This window comes from Mytilus californianus, unplaced genomic scaffold (assembly GCF_021869535.1).
Source record: "Mytilus californianus isolate M0D057914Y unplaced genomic scaffold, xbMytCali1.0.p SCAF_15, whole genome shotgun sequence".
NCBI classification, from domain to species: domain Eukaryota; kingdom Metazoa; phylum Mollusca; class Bivalvia; order Mytilida; family Mytilidae; genus Mytilus; species Mytilus californianus.
In genome coordinates this window covers 26,931,931-26,957,641 of record NW_026262637.1, presented here as the reverse complement: position 1 = coordinate 26,957,641, position 25,711 = coordinate 26,931,931, and the positions used below count along the sequence as shown (strand labels likewise).

The following is a 25,711-nucleotide window of genomic DNA, read 5'->3' as shown; positions in this document are numbered from 1 at the left end:
TACACTGTCACGAAATGTCTAGAGATCATAGTGCTTCGTGTTGGGTTGAATACATGACTAATACAAGCACCTACATAATACACTGTCACGAAATGTCTAGAGATCATAGTGCTTCGTGTTGGGTTGAATACATGACTAATACAAGCACCTACATAATACACTGTCACGAAATGTCTAGAGATCATAGTGCTCCGTGTTGGGTTGAATTATCATTGCCTAGTATCCCACTCTTCTTTCATTCATAACCGTTAACCTTATAGGTGTATGTGTAAACCCCGAGGTGATATTTAATTATGTATGGGCTATTATTTGTTTGGTTATTTTATTCATAGTGAATTTAGAAGAGCGCCTAACATATTTTTAACAAATTAGTTATTACATTATAATGCCATTATGATACCATTTAGGGTCACTCCATCACAACATAGAAAATAAAACATTACACTACTTTTAAAAATAAAGATATCGGATAGGTTACCAGTAACAAACTAAGTAAATAAACTTTGTTGTAGTAATATTGGTTTATTGCACGATATAAACTTTCTATTTTTATTTGACTTGTGTATTGTTGAATATGTATCGATACCTGCTCACATATTGTGTCGATAATTTTCATGTACAGCGTAGTGCAACGGTTATATGTGGTCCTTTTTAACAAAAATAGTTAGCTGAATCTAAATTCGACAACAAAACTTAAAATAGTATTCACATAATTATATAGATGGAGCTCTTATTTTGATCATCGGTTTTAGACTTCGGAAAAGTGCCAAATATATCAATTATAAGAATAACACCTTTATTCTATATTTAAGCAATCGAAAGTGTACAAACTAGAAATGCATCAGGAAATGAGAATAATTGTGTCGCCATACTGTAACACAAAACATTAACTAATTTGTTCTGTATATATTCCGACTGTTAATTAATATTCTGTACGTGTGTGTGCTAACCAGAAATTACGAAAAAGGCGGATTTTAGGGGTTCCAACTGGAAAGGAGAGAGAGGAGGTTTCAGTTTAATTAAGTTGATATTTACATTTTTTTAAATCATAAAAAGAGGATCTAAACCCAATGAACAATTCCACACCGTTGTAAATTTCAAGATATAAAAGTATCAAAAATAACTGTTGCTCTACAAATACTGACTTTCCAACCCAAGAAAACGATAAAGTTATCATTCACCATGTATAGCCGTGGGTGGTTACATTATGATTATGATAGTTATTTCATTTGTAATCATTGTCAATTCAGTAACATCTTATAGAATAACATCTTATACACCATACAAGAGATAACATGATGTCTTCACACATACACACACAAAGTATATTATTTAAAAATAATTTGAACGGTATGTCACATATTCAGCTCTTTAATTGAAAACTGACTGAATTTAATAATTGACAGAAAAAGGTTAATAGACAGTATTTGAACTACTGTATGATGATTTACCTCTTAATTTTTAAAGGTACAACATTTTACGTCCATTTTTAACACTCCAGTGGTTATGTGTCCCGTTGACTATTTGGTTAGATAACAGTAAACATTACTTCTGAATTCATCAGGACTTTGTGACTTACGTTCTAGTATACATGAAAACGTGTGTCAATAAATATTCAATGATATACTATATAGATGTATTTAAAAGTTTGTGATTAAACAGGATTTACCTAAATAGGATGAGTACATGAACTAGTATATTTTTAAGAGTTACAATATATATGTCTAGCAGCATGATGTATCTAACAGCGATAATTATTTTTCTGTTAGTGAGAGGCGTTATTTCATTTAATTTAACAATTTTACATACAAATGACGTCCATGCACATTATGAAGAGATGAATAAATACGGTGGTCAGTGTGATGACCCAGGAAATTGTTACGGGGGTATGGCGAGACTTAAGAACAAAGTGGATGAAATAAAGAGACTGTATCCCAATACATTATTTCTGGATGGAGGAGACCAGTATCAGGGGACCCTGTGGTTCACATATCACGGAGGGACCATCGTACACACCTACATGAACCTCATAGGATATGATGCAATGGTTTGTACAATACCATATTTTACAAAAAAAACTTTTCTACCATGTATCCTGTACTTTTATATACTTTTATTAACTTAAAGAAGAGAAAAGGGAAACATCCCATAATCTTCATGTTTCTACGTTTTTTTTTAATTATCTTTTTAAATCTTATAGCAGTCTTGATTTTTCAGTATTATATTATGTCTGTTTCTTAATGTTTTGTCGAAATCGTAGTCATTTTGCTCTTTCAGTCTGTATATTTATGTAACATATGAGTACGAGGCGAAGGAGATTTTTGATAGGTTTGGATGGAGAAAAAATAAAATTGTAAAGCTTTCTGGAACTTGGGAAGACAACGAAGCAAGTGGAATACCATTTCCCGTTACACATTATAGAAAAGAAAAGAAAACGTATGGGGTTCATGCAACGTCAATTGTATTTTGAACACAACACCGGAGAACAAAATGAACATTTTTATTGGTGTTGCTCTGTAGGAATCTAAATAAAACCATTCTACAATAAAGTTTACATTCTTCAATTCATTTTTTAATCGTGAAACAGTTGGTATTTTATAACGTTTGTGCTTTATCAAATTGAAATCGTTGCATTTCGAATGTGGCTTCTTTTAGGTCCGCTTTGAATTACAAAAGTTTAAACTTTCCTATTAGAAGCGTAATAATTCTACCTTGACATGCTCATTTATAACATGGATAAACTTACGCTCGATTTAAAGATATTAACAAATATAATGCCTACCCTTGCTAAAATGAGCATTGAACATGGAAATGAACTAATTATTTCTTAAGTGGAATTGATTGTGAAGTTTTATGTTTAGTAATTTTTAGTTATAAGCCAAAATATAGATTGGAAAAGGGAAATACAAGAGGAATAAAAAAGGTTTTAGCCGAACTACCTCGGAGAGATTTGGATAGGACTTGATACTTGTCACATGTTCTATCAACCACTTCAAGTGGATAGCCCACCTTTTGCGCGTTCTTAGCAGACAGTTTAACTTAATGAAAATTGATTTCACTCTGCTTCAATATCTTTTTTTAAAATCCGACAATTTAGTACCTTTTGACCCTAAGACCCTTTACGTCATAACATATAAGCATGTTAAGTGCAGTAGCGAGATGTTTTATGTGCACAAGTGATTGTGTTGTAAAGATTTTAAATTAGAACAAGGTCAGACAATTTTTAACAAAGCCGACTTACTCTTCATTGCCAGTCAATTAAAGGTATAAATCTGCCTATGTCTAGTGACAACTTGTAAATCTAACTTCAATCTATGTTTAAATATAATGAAGTAAAATGTAACTGTCATTATGTATACGTGCGAAATAATTTTAAAGAAGCCATGAAAAAGAAATCAATTATATGTATTAGCATGTCAATAAGGATGTGTGTATGAATTTATTTCTTATACATGTATTGATGTACAAGATTCTTATACATGTATTGATGTACAAGATTCTTATACATGTATTGGTGTACAAAATTCTTATACATGAATTGATGTACAAGATTCTTATACATGTATTGATGTACAAGATTCTTATACATGTATTGATGTACAAGAATTGTGGACACTGTTAAGGGAGGGAAATCAAATTAAAAATAGCTCTTTTGAACTTGGTTTCTAATTGCCCGATGAAATTAAATTAAAAAAAAACATATATGCCCGCAAATCTTCAAACACAACTTCTTGTTAATTTTTGTAAATAGGCCATGCCTGCAACAGTAATTAATCATCAGTCTGCTGCATGGTATATTGTTTACTTAAAGAGAGAAGAAGAAGACTTAATTGGTGCAAAACATCAGGCTTCATTACAAAAGTTAAAAAATAAATGGAGAATGTGTCCATGGTACACAGATGATGCCCCGCTTGCATATAACGTTATAAAGAGGCATAAATCAAGAACGGTAAAAGTTATGCCACCCAAATTCGAACTTAATCTGTATTTTATGATAATAAGCATTGTGTACAAGTTTCATAACATTTGGTTAAGGCAAACTAAAGTTAGAGAACGGAACCTAATTTTGGGGACGTACGTACGGACGGACAAGGGTAACACTTAATGCCCCCTCCGCTGCGGCGGAAACATAAAAATATACCAGGTTGTTGATATACACCATATAGTCTAAACCGTGTTGTCATTAAACAATTATGAATTTCGTGCGTTTAAGCAATTTATTTTTAATTACCAGGTCGGAAGGCTATATAATCATGCATAACTATTAAGTCTTACCTGAACAAGCTCACGTCACCTTTGCTTGAGGGAGTGAGACCCTTGTTGTAATAATTTGATGAGTAAACATATGTTTACGACCATTACTGAAGCATTGACAACTGAGGAAAAATTCATCATAACTTTAATTGTAGTATTATAAAGATCATTGCATAACAACTTGAATTTGACAACGTTCTTGTCTGTTAGCCAAGTATAAAGTTTAACGTTCAGAGTTCAAATATTTTATTGAGTAAAAATCTAAATGTTTATTATTGTAAAAAAAACCAACAAAACTAAAGTTTTTTTTTAAATGGTATGCGCAAACAGTATGCACATACATATTCAAAACGAAAAAAAAATGTTTAAAATGGTATGAACAAACAGTAAGCATAGATATATTAAAAAAATGGATTAAACTACTAATAATGTATTTCATGATCATTAAAACCTTTGATACAGCATTTGCTGATACAATTATCGATTTTAAATTTGTTTTTTTTTGTTATTTGGAAAATTTGGTGTTAGATCTTTGAAAGTCTGTTACTTCATTCAATATTTTATAAGAGCTTGACATATTATATAGCCGCCTGTCTATGTTGTTGAAGACACCATATTGCTCTTTTTAAGATGTCTTTGTATTACTAGTGTCGTTTGGTTGATGTCTCATAGACGTATACCCCACATCTCCTTTTTTATATTTGAAATATAAGTCAAACTTTTCTGAAGATTACAGAGATTAAATGATGGTGCAATAGTAGTTAGTGTCTGAAAAAATACTATGCTACGTAAATCTTGAAGATCATTTATTTGCATGTTATTCTAACGTGTTTGTCATCTTCTACATGAACGTCATATTTACATAGAGGACTCATTCTTAATTTCTATATCATTTTTTCAGTTTTCAGTCGTTTCACTACTATTACTAAATTAATTCTGATGTTTATCAGTTTGAAACATCTGATCTTACCATATCTAATTTGGAAAATGGTTCCATTTCAACCTAATTTTCAATATTCTTTAATATGTTCTTATTTTTTCCCTTACAATTATTTTAAGAAACTGTCGTAGTCCTTTTCTTTTATAAACTTCTATATTGCTTTTTCTTTCTGAAAACCAATAGTTCCTTTTGGAACATCGGTAATGATTTTCTGTAGAAACTTCGATTTCACTGAATGCACACCCCATTACTATGACAATCAAATTGTAAATACTTATTTACAATATGATCCACAGTATACTACATTTAAATAAATAAAATACCTAGCAAAACAATGTTTTCAATTTTCGTTTTTATTTTTAAATCTTATTTGTAAATATGATATATTTATGAGGGCAATATTTTATTTTGTCAAACATAAAAAGGTTAGAATTTGACTCGTTCACTCTAAGTATTAAAAGACACGCAAAAGATAAGATATTAATACACACTTTGATTTGTATAATAATGAGAAATAGGTAAGCGAACTAAGTGTCACTTAATTCAAATGAATGAAGTATTGAAGACATTTAAAAATCTATTGAAATCGGTCATTTTTTTTTTCGTAATTGAGAAAGAGAGGATTTAGAATAGATGCTCAAGAGGTATATTAAATAACGTGATAAGTTTAAAATAAATAGCGATATAAATCCCGAAAGTCATAACAAAACTCACATACAAAAAGCACACATTGCACAAATCGAAGTTAATTTCACTTCAAGCAGACGCTTATATGTGTCCAATAAAACCCCATATTATATCAATCGAAATACGAATTTCATAAATGTGCAGATTTTTGTAGACAACTAGAAATAATGACTTATTTGTTTTATAGCATGTTCCAAATGTTTGTTCTTAAAACCTCGTCTTTAACTATTTCATATATTTTGTCGAGGGCTGAGTGGTCTAAGTAGTTCAACTACTGTTTAACTAGTATGTTAACACTGAGGTTGTGAGTTGAACCCCGCACGTGGCAGGTTCTCTCGACTCCAATCTCAATTGACAAGGATGGTTATTTTTCCTGTCAAACGTCAAAGGTTCTCTCCGGGCACTCCGGCTTTCTCTACCAATAAAAACTGACCGCCACAAAATAGCTCATAGTGCTGAAAGTGGTATTAAACACCAATAAATCAAATCAAAGTCATATATTGTGTCAAGAAATACAACAGTTCAAAAGTCACTGATTTGGTGTGATCATATATTATTTTAATATTTTGTGATGTTCTGTTGGAGATTTAAGTTTTCTTCTTCATAAGCGAATCAATGAACATTAGGCAATGCTAATAGACTATTTGCCAATTGCCGATTTGATTCTGTTATGATACACTTTTACACAATTTGCTTCCTTTTGCTAAGTGTGGAAAGTTTTAAACCGGACAAAATGAGCCTTTGTCCATGCAAAGCATGATCAGTTGAAAGTGCAATATATGCGTTTTAACCAATGTTTAATGAAAAATAACCACAAATGCATTTATATCAACAGTGTTTTGCTTAACAAAAGATTAAATGTAATTCAAAGATTTGAAAAAAAGTTAATGATTACACAGATTATTCAATTTCCTACAGATAAAAGCATATTTTCAAACGAGTAAGAATGTTTTCATTTTACCTGTAGGAGATTATCATTTACACAAACCTCTTTTTATTATTTTCAGGCTTTCGGGAATCATGAATTCGATAGAGGCATTTCAGGACTAATGACACTTCTAGAAAATAGCAATAATTTTACAATCGTTAGCTGTAATATTGATACAGCCAGAGAGCCGAGCATTCAGAATAAATTCGTAAAAAATTTTATCATGGAGAGAGGGGGTGAAAAAATTGGTATTATTGGTTACACTACAAAGAATACACCTTTTATTTCAAATCCAGGTACCAAATTAATTATATTACAGAAAAAAAAATGTTTTCAAAATTCAAATCAGACAAGCAAACAAACAGCAATAATGTAACATTAAAGCTACTTTAAAGTGAATGAAATATGATGTCAAACCAAATAATTTAATTCTAACCCTGGCGTGGAAATGCTTTCATTTGCTTTACCTTTGAGGATGAGGCATTACGTTTTTTTTTTGTCAAAACACTCAGTGAGGTTATTGGTATCTGGTATATCTAGGAGGAAATAATTGTTGATTTGGTAGAAACATGCCAAGTAACAATCCACTCAGTCTTGAGGAAAAATCTTAAGTCACGCTGAATATCCACTTACTGGGTTACCTCTGTGGTCAATGGAACCCACAAGACTTATTTGAATATACTAGTATACAAATATTCTTATATAATAATGAGGGATAAATCTTAAACCAGAGCATATTTGCACATTCCTGTTAAAGTGGGTAAATAAAAAAGGTGAGAAAGTCAACACATTTGACTTCGGCGCTTAAAAATAAACAAGTAATGCAGTAATTTGATAATTCTGATATATAATCATTTTCGGGGTCAAAACAAAGTGTCGCTTGACGTTATAATTTTTTTTAAACATTTTAAGTGAACGTCTTATCTAAATAATAATCAGACCTCTTTTGAATTGACAAGTGAGTAAATGTTCTCGTTTTATACACATATAAACTTAAACATACTCTATATTCTGTGCTCCTGACGAGTTGATATCCTTTTCCGTATATAGGTATTAGAAAAACTAGTCTGGTCCCATGTGCTCTAAAAAGTATTCGTATTTTCTAAAAGACACCACCACAATATCCAAAACCTAAAATCATTTCATTTGTCGTTTGCTAAAACAAATCGCCTCTTATTGTCAATAATCCCCCAAAATCTAAATACGAAATAGATGTTTCTGCTGTTGTTGTCAACAATTTCAATATTGCTTGGATAACAATATGTATGCAATTTTTCAAATTGTTGTTCATGGACCGTAAACTTTTTTCAAAGCGGCAGATAAATCAAATAACAAAGATGTCTTTAACTACTAATTTTACAGGCAATTTGATTTTTTTGGACGAGGTGACATCTATTCGAACACAAGTGACCATTCTTAAAAACCAAGGAGTGAACAAGATCATCGCTGTTGGACATGCAGGATTTAAAGTCGACCAAAAAATAGCAACTGAAGTAGATGATGTCGACATTGTCGTTGGTGGCCATACTAATACGTTCTTATATACAGGTATTTAATATGTATTGAACATTTATGAGAAACGAAACGACTTTTCCTTTCCTTTTGTTATTTTTCCTTACCTTTGTGTTGATAAACATATGGCTCTTTTGTAAAGTACACATTTGTCAATGGTCTAATATGCACATAGATGAAGTTACCATGCAGTCTTCATCATATGTTATAATTTTCACTATTATAAACTTTGGCCGCAGTGGTGCTGATATCGTAAATTGGTAAAACTTTTACACAATCTTCTCACAAAAACCCTTCAATTTTTGTTTACTTATCAAATTTGTCTTAACACGATTTGCTTCTGTACACTTCTTAAATATTTCAGTTATTTTCTTCACTTTATTAAACTTCTATATTCAATTCGTTTTGGTCATTGCGTTTTTTTCTGCATTGTTTTTAACGTGATTGTATGATTGTATGAAATATCCACGCAAGAACAGCTGCCGATATAATCTCGTCAATCGTTGTTGTTCTTTGTATCTTCGCGGTGTTTTTAAATTGGGATTGTGGCAGACTTTGGTAGTCTCTGTTACCTTTTATTCACAATTTTTATAAACTCGATGAGATTTGGATCTTAACAAATGGTATTGCCTTTGTTTTCACATATCATTTTACTTGCGTTTAATGTATATACAAACATTTTATGTGTGATGTATTGTGCTTTATTATTTGAAGAAAACATTCGTAAAGACTAAAAAAAGATAAAGTGAACACATGCACGAAACAATAGCAAACAATGATATTTCATTCCCTTATTCACTGTGTATATAGGTACCCCGAAGCAAAGAAACAATGATAGCAAAAAGTACCTATTCTAATTCGCACAGTAAACAACTATTCGCCACTATTCTCCACTATTCGCCATACAATTTATTCGCTTTATTTATATGAATTTTTCTGTGTTAAAAATTGTTCATTTCAAAATACAGTGTTGTTCAAGCTTAAATATGATATACCTTTGTTCTACGAAAACGTCAAATGGATAGTTGAAGGATAATTTGTTTTTAACCAGTTTGAACTCGTCACATGCTTCGTTGAACAGGTACCACCCTATCCGATTCTGGCCATTTAAGGATCATTATCACCCCTAAATAGTAGCTACAATATTAGGAATCACTATCACAAAACTTGACTTGTCACCAAAACGTCGAATACTATGAAAATAAGACGAATCTGACCTGACCTGACTTCACGTTTGGTTTTTTCCACTGCTTCAGTGGTCTTTATATCCGGTGGTCATGCTACACAGTGTTACTGTTTGTAGATTTTGAAATGAACATTTATATAATATGAAGTTGACAAGTGTAGCAACACCAATTCTGTTTTTTTAATGTAGTATATAATAGTATAGCAATAAAGAAAAAAATTCGTGGTTCGGCAAATTCTTAGTTGCACACATTCGCCGTTGGTATAGAAAAGTTCCAATGGTTTGTATTGAATAACTCTACTCATTTTGACAGTGAGATAGGCTAACAAAGGCAATCTGGTTTCTGACATTACTACACTTATACTTATTTCATGTCATATTTTCATTTCAAAATGCAAAAAAAAAATTCAGATAGAAACAGAAACTTTAAATCATAATATAAAAACCTTCGGTATATATATATGATTATATATATATATGTTATATATGCAATGGTTCTACTTTAAACAAAGAAAAATAATAAAACAATCATTGAAGCAGTTGTTAGTTCGCCGACCGAAAACGAAATCATTTTTTTGTCATGAAATGTTAATCGGCTAGCAAACTTGCATTGGTGGCAAACATGATGGCATTGGTAGCACACAGTTTCCGCTGACACACTATGAAAAAAAAAAACATTTTCATTTTCTTCCATAAATCGAGTGACAATTTCACAACTTCCCATTTCTCAGCAGTAACATACCTTCTGCTCAATCGTATATATCTCAGTGAATACGTTACGCACGTGCATACACTCGCGCATACGCACACCATAAGGCATTCTTTAACGGGAGTATGCTCCTTACACAAAACTTGATTCAACATAATTTTGAGGACGAATGACTGAAATCGACACTATACATAAGTTTTACCGGGAACATCATGAATTAGTTGACCAACATGATCGGTGTCTCAACTCTTTAGCGGCAAGTATTTTGCGGTCTTATAGACCTTAATATATCAGTAAAGTCGTATGATCTGTAATTTTACCGATGTGTGTCCAATTTCCGATTGACACATTTTGATTGAGAGTGAATTCGCATGGCGGGTGATGAATGCATAGCAAGGCACCCATCTTGGTAGCACATCCGGTCTCGCTTCTTTTGGAATTCAAGCGTTTCTTGTTTGTAGCCTTGCTTTGTCTCTTTCCAATCAATTTACCAGATTTGAACATCGGTAAAATACTGTTGCCTTGATTTAATAATCTTGGTTTTTAGAATGTCTCCTTCATATGCATCATTTGAATACGATCACTTGAACAAGGCAATCATTGTCTCAGATTAGCCAGTTTTCAAAACTTTTCGCAGAAATTTTAAGGAGAATTTGGTTTTTCTTAAACTTTCTAAGATTGACCACAACAATGCCAACAAAAATGATTGGTCAGAAGTTTTGCTATCTTAAGCAACGAAGATATAAAGTGGCCGTGTGGCGATTCTGGTGTCTAGTATTATATATTTACAAATTGACAAGAGAATATGCATTGGAAATAGTTTAGGACAAAAGCAGGCGACTATTCCATACCACAACTTTAATAGTATTTGTATGAGAATTAAAGTAAATGCAGGTTTCGGAGGATAAGACTAAGAACTATAGATATATTCAATGTTCTCAATATTTATATTAGGAACAGCACCGTCCAATGAGAAGCCAGTAAATGTATATCCCACTGTTGTCATAAAGAATAATGGCGACGAAGCTTTAGTTGTACAAGATTATGCCTTTGCTAAATACCTTGGATTTCTGCAAGTGCAATTTGATAACGACGGGAAAATTATAAGCTATGGAGGAAACCCTATATTACTAGACAGTTCAATACCTAAAGGTAGTTATTTACATACCTAATAAATTTCAGTTATATTATTACCAACAGTTTGCATTTATTTGATGTAACATAAGAAGGTAGAAGATGTATTTGTTGTCTATGTTCACGTGAGAACAATTGTTTTCATCAGACATCTTGTTGTAGATGTAGATAGATAAATGTAGATATTATAAATTGAAAGACACTGAAGATAATTTCATGCACCAAATGCTTTTTTGACAAAATTCAGGGTTGGTCGAAATAAAATATTGAAAATCCTTATGTACCGAATGTTGAAAAATTATTTCCTCAAAATAGCACAAAATAATCGCCAAAATGAAAGAAAAATTAACTGCATTTAACAAAATAAAAAGAAACGTTGAAGACTTTTATTGTAATACTGTAAGAAAGAAAATATTGAATTGAGTAAATAGAAGTTTAAACACAATCGAAAAAAATGTAGACTAAAACAATACTAATGTATTGTTTAAGAAATGCTTCACAATTAACTGATTGATCAATCCATGGTTAAATTATTAAAGCATCATTAAATGTTTACGTTTTACCAGATGAAGCTGTACAGAACGTAACAAATGAATTTGGAAAGGAGGTACTAGAAATGATGAATAATGTTATAGGACGGACGTTAGTTTACCTGAATGGAGATCGGCATACCTGTAGATTACAAGAGTGTAATATGGGTATGATAATGTAATGTAACAAATTGGTCTATGATTTATTTGTGTTTTCTTTGTAATCTGATCTATTATAGATTTAAGGTTTTTTTTTAACACTGATGTTCGTGGTACGTTCTTTTGTGTACTTTTTGTTATTCCACTGATCAAAGTAAAAGAGGGGAGGGTTGACATCTAAAAACATTTGACCCGGTAATATGTTCGTGTGCATATCCCCATCCCCTATTGCTCATTAAGGACAGGGTGAAAATAAGCTGATTTCAAGAGTGCAAGAGTGATCATGGGAAAACAAATAAAATAATATATGCATGACGACTTAGTAAATCTTTCTCAAACATTCCCCACTTTAATCGCAAGAAGAGCATGACGTATTAGCTTTACATCAAATCTAAAAAAGTAGTTACATGTTAAATCAATATACCGAATAGGTTTTTGACACACTTTGATTTGTATGATAATGAGAAATAGATAAGCGAACTAAGTGTCACTTATTTCAAATAAATAAAAAGTTAAAGATATCTAAAAATCTTTTCAAATCGGTCATGTTTTTCGAAATTGAGAAAGGTAGGATATAGAATAGATGCTCATGAGGTAATATCAACTTACGTAATCAGACCAAAATGAATAGCGGTATAAATCCCAAAAGTTATAACAAAAATCATAAATATAAAAGTACGTTTAAACATTACACGGATCGAAATTTGTTTCACTTCAAGGAGACGCCTATATCTATAACAAAACTTAACATTATTAATCGAAAAACGAAGTTCAGAAATGTACCCTCTAAATCAACATTTTTCTTAAACACACGAGATTTTTATAGCTGAATGAGAGAATAACGATTGATTCTTACTACATGAGTAATGAACTTGTATGCTGGTTCTCACTTTAATTGAACCTGATGTATACAGTTTACATAGAAACAATGTTATATATCTAGTTTAGTGTTTAAGCGTTCCTGGCGAAGGAAAATCACGAAAAACATTTGGGACGCACCAAATTTATATAGAGAAATTTTCATTTGTTATTTAAATCACTATCAAATTTTACAAGAATAATTTTCATTTATAATTTCAATATTATTTGATAGAATTATTTAAAGATAGTAGCATGCTCACCTCCTGTGATGGAAGTCGTTGGTTCCAACCCCGGACAGGTCAAACCAAAGACCTTTATATCGGTAGTATGCGGCATTAAGTAGTTAAAGCACAGACTATGCGGTCGGCTGCAGAATAATATGACCGGGTAGGATGACGAGTCTTCCTGCAGACTATTACCTGATGATCCAAACATTCTGACTCTAAATATTTATGCTGGACGTTATGCAATCATACATCCATTTACTATTCAAGATTGTTAGCTAATGTAATCACATGATCGCTCTTTATCATCGTCATCGGTCACTCGTTAACTTTTCATTTCATCTTTTCTGAAACTAAGTATCGATGTAAACCATAGATGGCGGATATGTCGTATGGGTAGTCCTCGAAAGCCGATCTTCAGACAGTCAAATTTGGCAAAATACGGTCTTCTAATTTCTACATTTCGAAAGATATCTCACAATCCCAGAATCCTAGAGGTTGCTTTGGATCGTATATATACTTTTTTTTGCATAATTAAATCGTCATGACATTCTTATAGACACAGTCATAGATATATTGACATTTGTTTTTAGGCATGTCACAATTTTTTTTCTTACTATCCTCTTATGTATTGTTGCAGTAATACAACGGTTCAAAAGTGACTGAGATGGAATTATTGTGTAATATTTTTTTTCCGTGATGTTCTACTGGAGAATCGAGTTTTCTTCTTCTTTTAAAGGGAATCAACGAACATATGTATATTCGTGACGAATTAATAAATCTTATTCAAACATACTCTACGTGGTTTAGTCACGTTTCTCTAACATTTGATAATTAGACTAAACAACATTAAGGATTAGGGGGTCCTCATAAGGACTGGCATCTTGATATTTACCTGTAATTCACCTATATCAGTTCTCAACTAGAATATTGTAAAAAGGGATATTGTTTAAAGAGATATATCAAAACATTAACAAACCATTGTTTTTTTTTGTTTTTTTTTTATAATAATTGATTTTTCATATATTTTTGGTCGAACATAACCAGAAACTGTTACGTAATTATTTTTATTCGTTTTTGAATTACAAATTTAAGAAGTTATTCGACAAAAAATTCCATAAATAAACAAAGAAATTTCAAATCAAACTGAAAATTTCATAAAAATTTATCAAGAAATAATCTCACAATGATTTTTTATTGAAAATAATACGAACAATCGAAATGTTCACTGACTGTACCTCATTTTAGTAATGTATTCTATTAGTTGATATATTTTTGTATTTGTGTTACATGTAGATGTCCAAATCTAAAACGATGCGCAACAACAAAGTTGTATTTCATACAAAGTCACCGAAAGCTGTTGTCTTCTAATGCGAAGAATCATATATCTACCTAGTCGTTCTGTCTGTATATCATAAGAGCCGCGAAGTCAGTGGTCATGGCATGCTGTCTAAGCAGATGGAAGAATCAGTCGTAAATCCGTCCACTTTTTCACGAAAAAGGGAGAATAAAAATTGGGTACATCGCATCGTAAACTATAGGGTGTTTAACTGTGGGAACTGGCTTGGTGAATTATGAGCTACAAGTATTCTCAATGTGTCACTTAAGCTTTGGACAATTAATGCAAATTGACTAAGAAATTTAAATATACTACATCTTTGATAATAAGCAGCGTTTGATACTTTTATATAAGCTTAATGACTCAAGCTATAAAAAACTCTTAAGCTCTCAGAATATTAAATGTTTATTTTTATTCAAGATCGCAACATTGTAATCAATGATACATTGTTATGAAAAAAATAGAGAAAAAAAATATGAAAACAAAGTAAATTACAAATTTTCATCACTGTGCTAGATTATATCGACTTTTAAAATCTTGGGAAACTATTTGAAAAAATATATGAAAAAACAATTACGGTAAAAAAAATATTTTGTTAATGTTTTAATATATATCTTTAAAAATATACCCCTTTTTAACAATATTTTAGAACAGGTGAATTGCAGGTAAATATCAAGATGCCAGTCCTTATGAGGATCCCATAATCCCTAATGTTGTTTTAGTCTAATTATCAAATGTTGGAGAAACGTGATCACACCCCTACGTTAATCACAGGATTGGATGGCGTATTTACTTTCAAGGAAAAGGGTCAACGGATAAATAAATATTTTAAAAAAATCATTACGGTATTGATAAATGGTCTAAGTTAAATTTCATCAACTCTGATCAAGTAGAAAATATCAATAAGTATATTAAGAGAATGATAATCCCTTTCTTCATGATTAAGTACGAGCATTAGCAAGTACTTATCATGAAGTAAGGGATTATCATTCTCTTTCAAACTTAGAATATTGTAAAGTGCTCAAGGCTCAAATGATCTCTTGATTGAATTAGTTTCATTGTCAGTGTAATGTTTATAATTAATGCATGACTTCATTTTTTCGGCATTTCATTTATGGATTAGTTGTAGTGGTGTAAGGGTTGTCTTCCTCCTATTCCCACTTTTAAAAATCACTATTCCTTCTATTCCCACTTGCAAATAACAATAGATGTTTTGATAAATGATTTGTTTTTATAATTAAAAATTCACCTAATAATTACCTGTATTTTTTAAAAGAAAACATATTTGTAACACTGTTAAGTATAATATTATTTAAAAAAATCAAACTAAAACACTGTTTATTTGTAATATGTTTTTTCTTATTCAAATAATTACTTAAAGATAAAGAATAAGTCAGATAAATAGAAGTTAGATTAAAAAATCATTGAATTTGTAAACTTAAAAAAAATGTCATCCGAACAAATAAATTAATGATAGATAAAATTATAACAAACTTTCCCATCATGCAAGATTTCCATGTACAACAAACGCAAGAAGAACCTACCAGTTTTACCAAAAACTATTGATGAAATCAACATAGATGGTTTGTGGGCACGTACTATGATTGAAGATTTGTGGTTTAATGTCCTAACCGACATAGATCAGATTGATACTAACATCAACTACACGCCCTTTACAGACTATGTAACAACATACTGGGTCGAACAGAACAGTCACCTTTGAGACCATTACACAACATGGGTTCGATGACTACACATCATCTAGAGGGATGGCACAGCAAGCTGAAGAAACATGTCCAGCACCCACACCCAAACATCTTTAAACTCATAAAACTACTGAATCATAAGGAAGCTTTCAACGCCCTGACCATGATCCAGTATGCAGCCGGTGAGAAGAGAGTGGCCCAAACACGAAAGTATGTCGAAATCAACAACAGATTAAAAGAGTTTAAGGTTAGACACCGCAGCCAGGAAGTCACAACAGTGCAGTTTGGTGATGCAGCCTCCCACCTTCTTCACGTTGAATAGATTAATAAACTTTAATAGACTTATATACAGTGAATTTCTAATGTGTGTGCAATATCTTTTATGTGTTTTAGTGCTGTTTACTTGTATTGTTTGTTTCATATTATAATGGTTGCTTGAATCTACTGTTGAATTTGTGTTATAAAAGAAATAAAATGATTTACTTATATTTGTTTCCATTTCTTATATGTCTATTTTAATTAAAAACACAGAATTCATACACATAGAAAATAACCTATTACCTACCCAAAAAAATACTTGTCAATTAAAAGTTGAATAAACAATGTTTATACAGTATAATCCTTTGTTTGCACAAGTTTTCCCCCTATTCCCACATGAAATTTTAACTTTTCTTACCAGATTTATAGGAGGAATGAACCGTGTAAGGAATTTCTTATAATTTGGGAAATATTTAAAAATGCGTTGTATACATTAGGTGACACAACAGTACAAAGAAATGGTAGGAATTGTATATGTTTCTTGATTGTGAGTATGAATGTAAATCATGTAATATTTTAGTGAGGAATTATCCTTTTTGTATTTACAGTTTAAATCAATAAATATATTTGAGTTACAACTAATTTTATTTCACAGCCAATATTTTGGTCCGGCTTTTTAAATCAAATACTATTTCATTATGTCAGGGAAATGTTCAAATAAAATGCCTTTAAAAGTTTTAAATATATTCAAAACGTAAATCAAATTCCTATTTTTTTTTTTATTTTATCGGAATATTGGAAAATTATCTATTCTTCCCAACCACTGGTTCAGTAATCAGAGTTTTGGAAAGCTAAAGATTTAGGTTATTTCTAATTTTTTTTGCATTGCTTTGATATTGTTCAATTTGTTTTAATAATTTGAAGTTATTAATATTTTCATTATAAAATTAAAGGTACAAATTTTACTGCATCAGTAAACTTCAGCTTATTTTGATTTTTTGTTTGTTTTTGTTTTTGTTTCACAATTCAACTTTTAGTTAGTTTCAATCACTATGATAAATCCTTTCAATCTGATAAATGTGCTTCTGGGCAGTTATAACTCATTTATGGAAACTGTTTGTTTTGGACTGTAAATGGACCCAAATAATAGGATAATCCCATACTAACCCCGCCACATTCTGTATGTATGTGCCTGTCCCAAGTCAGGAGCCTGTAATTCAGTGGTTGTTGTTTATTTATGTGTTACATATTTGTTTTTCGTTCATTTTTTGTACATTAATTAGGCCGTTAGTTTTCTCGCTTGAATTGTTTTACTTTGTCATTTCGGGGCCTTTTATAGCTGACTGAGCGGTATGGGCTTTGCTCATTGTTGAACGCCGTACGGTGACCTATAGTTGTTAATTTCTGTGTCATTTGGTCTTTTGTGGAGAGTTGTCTCATTTGCAATCATACCACATCTTCTTTTTTATAAGAACATGATTTACATTCATTCGTCACAATTAAGAGACATCAAATCCTACAATTTCATTGGTCGAGAGCACTTTGCTATATTCTAAACCAAATTAGTGTTCCTAGTTAAAGTTTCTTTTAAAAAAAGGACAAATCTTTGCTTTGTTTGCGATATTACGTTTTTTTTTTGTTTTTTTTTTTTGCAAAACACCAAGACACGAATATGACATTCGGTCACCATATGTCGTGAATTTTCCCCGGGATTGACTCCAATTTGATATGGTTATTGACTCAAAGTTAATATGCTTGCTATTTGCGACTCCTGTTGAGCGATGCAACATTACCTAGATATATTTTACAAGGATGATACATAACAAGTAATTATATTTGCATGACTATATTAAATCAAATTATATGTTTTACTCTAAGAAAAAAATTAACATATTAATATAATCAAAAGTGTTTTTAGTTATTGTTATATGACTGAGCTTAAAATGGACATGAAAACATTGAACATTTACAGAAAATCTGTTTATGTTGTATTTTCAGGGAATTTGATTGCAGATGGTCTTGTTCATCAGAACCTATTACATGCAGACAGCATCGATGGAGCTCAAGTGTTCATCTCTTTAGTCAATTCAGGGTCTATACGATCTTCTATGGACAGAGGTAAATATCTCATTAAGAATACAAACGAATCAGGTTGAACTATACGATCATCTATGGAAAGAGGTAAATATCTAATTAAGAATACAAACAAAGCAGGTTGATCTTTACGATCATCTATGGACAGAGGTAAATATCTCATTAAGAATACAAACAAATCAGGTTGATCTATACGATCATCTATGGACAGAGGTAAATATCTCATTAAGAATACAAGCAGGTTCATCTATACGATCATCTATGGACAGAAGTAAATATCTCATTAAGAATACAAACAAATCAGGTTACTCTATACGATCATCTATTGACAGAGGTATATATCTCATTAAGAATATAAACAAACCAGGTTGATCTATACGATCATCTATGGACAGAGGTAAATATCTCATTAAGAATACAAACAAACCAGGTTGCTCTATACGATCATCTATGGACAGAGGTAAATATCTCATTAAGAATACAAACAAACCAGGTTGATCTATACGATCATCTATGGACAGAGGTAAATATCTCATTGAGAATACAAACAAACCAGGTTGATCTTTACGATCATCTATGGACAGAGGTAAATATCTCATTAAGAATACAAACAGATTCATCTATACGATCATCTATGGACAGAGGTAAATATCTCATTACGAATACAAACAAATCAGGTTGATCTATACGATAATCTATGGACAGAGGTAAATATCTCTTTAAAGATACAAACAAATCATGTTGATCTATACGATCATCTATGGACAGAGGTAAATATCTCATTAAGAATACAAACAAATCAGGTTGATCTATACGATCATCTATGGAAAGAGGTAAATGTCTCATTAAGTATAAAAACAAATCAGGTTGATATATACGATAATCTATGGACAGAGGTTAACATCTCATTAAGAATACAAACAAGTCAGGTTAATCTATACGATCATCTATGGACAGAGGTAAATATCTCATTAAGAATACAAACAAATCAGATTGATCTATACGATCATCTATGGACAGAGGTAAATATCTCATTAAGAATATAAACAATTCAGGTTGATCTATACGATCATCTATGGAAAGAGGTAAATATCTAATAAAGAATACAAACAAATTAGGTTGATCTATACGATCATTTATTGACAGAGGTAAATATCGCATTAAGAATACAAACAAATCAGGTTGATCTATACGATCATCTATGGACAGAGGTAAATATCTAATTAAGAATACAAACAGGTTCATCTATACGATCATCTATGGACGGAAGTAAATATCTCATTAAGAACACAAACAAATCAGGTTGCTCTATACGATCATCTATTGACAGAGGTAAATATCTCATTAAGAATATAAACAAACCAGGTTGATCTTTACGATCATCTATGGACAGAGATAAATATCTCATTAAGAATACAAACAAATCAAGTTGCTCTATACGATCATCTATGGACAGAGGTAAATATCTCATTAAAAATACAAACAAATCAGGTTGATCTATACGATCATCTATGGAAAGAGGTAAATATCTCATTAAGAATACAAACAAATCAGGTTGATCTATACGATCATCTATGGAAAAAGGTAAATATCTCATTAAGAATACAAACAAATCAGGTTGATCTATACGATCTTCTATGGACAGAGGTAAATATCTCATTAAGAATACAAACAAATCAGGTTGATCTATACGATCATCTATGGAAAGAGGTAAATATCTCATTAAGAATACAAACAAATCAGATTGATCTATACGATCATCTATGGAAAGAGGTAAATATCTCATTAAGAATACAAACAAATCAGATTGATCTATACGATCATTTATGGACAGAGGTAAATATCTCATTAAGAATACAAGCAAATCAGATTGATCTATACGATCATCTATGGAAAGAGATAAATATCTCATTAAGAATACAAACAAATCAGGTTGATCTATACGATCATTTTTGGACTGAGGTAAATATCTCATTAAGAATACAAGCAAATCAGGTTGATCTATACGATCATCTATGGACAGAGGTAAATATCTCATTAAGAATACAAACAAATCAGGTTGATTTATACGATCATCTATGGACAGAGGTAAATATCTCATTAAGAATACAAATAAATCATGTTGCATTGCGCTAACGAATGAAGTTTTGTTAGGAATGTAACTAGGCTTTTTTCTAATTTAGTATGGGAAATAGACCGCTATAGTGATCCGAAGGTGACATGTTGCAAGGCACAGATTCTACACCTACGAAAAATATCTGATTTGCAGAGCATACATAATTATTTTTTGACGTTTTAAACATGCATGATGATGATCACAACTAAACACCAATCAACAATCCACCCGTTTTGTCCTATTTAAGAAGCCAATTAGATGTGTTATATAAAAACTTACTCTTTATAGCTTGATGTTTGGTGTGAGCCAAGGATCCGTGTTGAAGGCCGTACTTTGACCTATAATGGTTTACTTTTACAAATTGTGACTTGGATGGAGAGTTGTCTCATTGGCACTCATACCACATCTTTTTATATCTATATTATACCCATCAAATCAATTTATAAAATAGACTGAACAGAGATTTTTTTCCCCCCTTTACTGTAGCAGTGAACGTAGCAACATTCCATTTGTGATGTTTATAACCCTATTCATAAAGTATAAAGTGAGGGCTGCAACTAGATGAAGGAGCACCCTAACACACATAATGCACTACTCAAACTGAAATCATATTGTTTTAACTAAGTTGATAAGGCATGATACTGTTGTAAACTGCTACTAAAGTCAGTTACATAACTACGAGGAACAATGGAATTTCAGAATCGGCAAATCTGTTCCAATAAGATTTCTGTCTACACCTGATGATATGAAATTCTATTTTTGTAGGAAATATAACAGTAGGGCATGCGTTACAAGCACAACCCTTTAGGAATACATTGGAGACCATCAAACTCAGGGGAGATTACTTACTTCAAGCATTAGAACATAGTGTTGCGGACTATGACGTTGCTGAACCAAGTGGAAAGTTTTTACAATACTCAGGTGAGTTTTCGTCAACTATTAACTGAATGAACCTGGCGGTTGGTTTTTTCTTCCTCAAAATTAAGTTAAAGTATCATAAGAAATCTAAATACCTATCTATGATAAAAGTTTATGGATTGTGAGATTACTCAATGATATTTTTATAATATTGTTGTTCTAAAAGATCAATTTGATACTCAAGTTTTTTTTCGACATGGTTCCATAAATACTTATGTAATGTTAGTAATATGCTAGATATAAAATAAAAAGAAAAATAAAGATATAAAATTAACCTTAAAATTGAGAATGGAAAGGGAGAATACGTGAAAGGACAACAACCCGACCAAGGAACAGAAAACAGCCCAAGGCCACCAATGGGTCTTCTACACAGCGAGAAAATCCCGCATATTGTAATACTATTACTTTGAAACGATCGAAAATGTATTGACTTTTGAATCTCGCATGTAAAGAAACGAACATATAGGGTGCGTAAAAATAAAGCCCAATCTCAATAAAATACAGAACAAGTAATTTAGATGTATTCATTTCTTACCTTACAATTGTATTGTTATTGTCAAATATCTAAGAGAGATAACCAGAAAATTAATAAATAATCGACTCTAAGTAGACCTGCTTGTTTCCCTTGACATTTCAATTCGTCTTTTCTGTTTGTCTTAAGCAACAGTTTGGTTGACGCGAATGGCTTGGGGTTTTTCTCATTGTTGAAGGCCGTACGGTTGCCTCTAATTGCTTATATCTACTTCATTTGAACTTTGGTGGATAGTTGTCTTATTGGCAATCATACCACATCTCCTTATTTTTATTAGGTATATTGTAATAATACTTATCAAACTCACAGTAGTACTCGAATACGACAATATAACGATATCTGTGATATCTGATAACAAAAATGTTACGGTTTCTTCTTCCAGGAATAAAAGTAAAATATAATTTAGCAAAACCACCTCAAAACAGAGTTGTTGAAGCTTTAGCTATCTGTCAGAACTGTACCTTTCCTGCATATGAACCTATTGATGAGAATGTTATGTACAGCTTGATTTTGTCCAATTTTATTCTGACTGGTGGAGATTCGTATCACATGATTAGAGATAATGCAGAGTTATCACATACTGTTGGTGAGTTCATGTTTGTTTTTATACTTTGTAGTTAGTTACTTACGCCAGCGCTGGTATAATGGACACCGTATATTTATTTTTGGTCCATATTTATTAGCTCTGCATTCAATTAGTTTGCCTTCGAGGATCACTAATGAAACATTGATTGTTAAAATGCGCATCTGATGCAGCAAAATGTGTACCGGTAATGTTTTAAAATATATATTTATAAAAGTGCGAAGCAACACTATCTATTGAGATGAATGGTGGCTAATGAAAGCACGGAAATATATGTTTGTGTGTCTTAATCTTTATTTACATTGACGCAACATAACTAAACGGAGGAGACGAGGAAGTAACTGGAGAAGACCTTAAGATTTTTTTGTAAAATAACTAATACGATTTTCAGGCAATTATCTATGTCATATTTTTGTATGACTGTATTCGACACTTCTCATTTTCTAATCTTAATTTTTCAAAAGAGGCAGGGAACTCTCAATTTCATGAATTTGGTGTTCTGTAACAAGCAGTGCTCTTAAACAACACGTTAAGATATTTTCGCCTCTTATTCAGTTTCCTTGTTATCGAGGTATTATCAAGGAATTATATACCAGAAGGCGGATTTAGGGGGGCAAGGGGTCCGTGCCCCCGTTATGGAGCTACATATGTTATAAATGCATAGACAGACTTTTTATAAGTATCATTCCAAACGACGGATATTTTATTGTATTTAACTTTCATATACTCACTTATTCAACATTTCCTTCGTTAAGTCTCTACATGGAGTTTTAGATGTCGTAATTGCAGTTGGTGAGTTCGTTGACAATAATTTATGGTCTTTTTCTCTAGATGCATCCTTCATATGTATCTTAATAATCTTATTTGTTCATCTAACAAGAAATACGCTAAAACATTGTTTTATTTCTAACAGGTGATCTTGATTCAGATGTTTTGATTGAATATGTTAAAAATGCATCGCCTTTTTACCACGGCATTGAAGGGAGAATAGTGATTGTTAATTCAACAGAAACTATTGAAAGTTTAACATGTGATAATGGAGATATAGTAACATGTGATGGTGTGAAATGTCCACAGCCTTGTGATCCAACAAGCAAGGCTATATCCACTAACACCATACTTAGCTTTAATGTGTTATGTTTGTATTGTATGTTGTATACATTATTGTTTAAATGCATTTTGTATGTCTGACATCATTAACGAGATAATAGGAATACAGGCTAAATCATATAAGTCAGGTACAAAATGTAGATACTAGGTAAGTTGGCGGTTACTAAGGTAATACAAAGCTGTTGAAGGTTTCCGAACAATGGCTTCAGAATATCCTTCGATAAGAAAAGTTTGTTGGGAGGAATGATATACTATACAATCAAAAGAAAAATGTTCTAGACTTAAGCGGAATGGCTAAAATGAAATAACTTTAAATTTATATAAACTTAGTAGGACAGAACAGTGGCCAGGAGCGCAAAAGTAAAGGTTTGACCACACGATTAAACGTTCAATATTCCATTTCGCAGCATGTATGTCTCAAACATGAAAATACCGTCTATTGTTATGTAGTGTAAATTTATAACAATTTTAGTCAATATTAGTGTAAAGTTGACGGCAGAAATTTATTTGATTGTTGGTAAAGCTGCTTAAATTTTAGACTCTAATCCACAGCTTTTTCGAACCACCTTTACTTTGTTTGAATACTTCTAACTCAACTTTAATATCACAAACGGTATTCAACTTTCTAGTTGATATTGATTATTCAGGTATACATATCCCCTATGTGATACTATTTAACATGTGTTTTTCTATACATTTTGGAACAATTCAGTCAGTATTAGTATTATACTACAACAAATGTGATTTAATGATAATAACTATTTTATATAGAAATGAAATGTGTATATATGTTACATTTGTATTGTACTTAAAATTCTAACTATATTTTTCAGAACGTTTTATACTAACTATGTTTTTTACTGTTTTTGATAAATGTGCTACATGTAGGCATGCCTATTTTATTGTATTATAATGTTATTGTTTGTTTATTTTCCTGAATGATAAGCTTTTTGTCCAATGAATAGCTTTAAGAACTGTTCTTCAGTGTAACCAGATGTGTGAACATTTGTTTCCCATTTGTAAATATCCAGGTTCTAAATACGGCAAAACTAATGCTCTTTTTCATGCTTGTTAATTTACATGTTTTAATCTTTTTTTGCTTGTACATGATATTGTTGTTTATTAAACATTTACATATAATATTTTTTAATATGTTAGTTTTTATGTTGAATAAAATTGAAACTGGATTAGTAGATAATGTCAAAATAATGTTCATGACATTCAACCTATATAAATCAACAAGATGTTTTACATATCAGGGTTATAATCATTTTGTTTTCCAGTAAAATCAACAATGCGAGAAATGTTCAGGTAATGTGCTCTTGCGAGCTAGTGATTTTTCTGTTAGGAAACTTGGACTTTTCTCTTGGAGTTATAATAAAAAACCAGTTACTTCCCCTTCAAATCAAATAGTTATTTGCTTCTTTGCAGAACTTAATAAATCAGGATTACTTCAAACTTATACTCAAGTTGGAGTGCAAGTTTGTTAGAAATGAAAAGACCATATTCATATTCATAACATATATCGCATGTGAATAAATGAAGTTGCGGTTATATAATGAGAACGCTACTCAATGATGCAACGACTAAAATGCATCTAGGGGTAAAAAAGGTCTCCAACAAGTGTCTATACAGACTGTTTCCAGTTTAAAAAAAAAACGAGACGGAGATACATGTACCAAGGGGACATTCAAAACTTATAAGTTTAAAGATATTGACAAAGCCATGGCAAAAAACGAAATACACTACATAGAAAACTAAAGACTTGGCAACACGAATCCCAACAATAACTGGAGGTAATCTCAGGTGCTTATAAATAGTAAGAGTCTAGAAAATGTATGAATTAATTGAACAGAGGCTATTACAGATCAGAAAAAAGGGCAGAAAAAAATAATACCGCGTATCATTAACTAACCAGTACTACAAACAAA

At 31.4% G+C, this 25,711-nt stretch overlaps 1 protein-coding gene across 1 annotated transcript; it reads left to right on the top strand.

Moving 5' to 3' along the window:
* Positions 1–1,465: 1,465 nt before the first annotated feature.
* LOC127725779 (snake venom 5'-nucleotidase-like) lies at positions 1,466–24,967 on the top strand. The gene is made up of 9 exons (XM_052233052.1): positions 1,466–2,047; positions 6,889–7,105; positions 8,172–8,357; positions 11,171–11,368; positions 11,917–12,048; positions 18,426–18,545; positions 21,403–21,558; positions 22,470–22,673; positions 23,584–24,967. The coding sequence occupies exons 1-9, from the start codon at positions 1,721–1,723 to the stop codon at positions 23,859–23,861; spliced, it is 1,818 nt and encodes a 605-aa protein (XP_052089012.1). The 5' UTR covers positions 1,466–1,720; the 3' UTR covers positions 23,862–24,967.
* Positions 24,968–25,711: the final 744 nt, after the last annotated feature.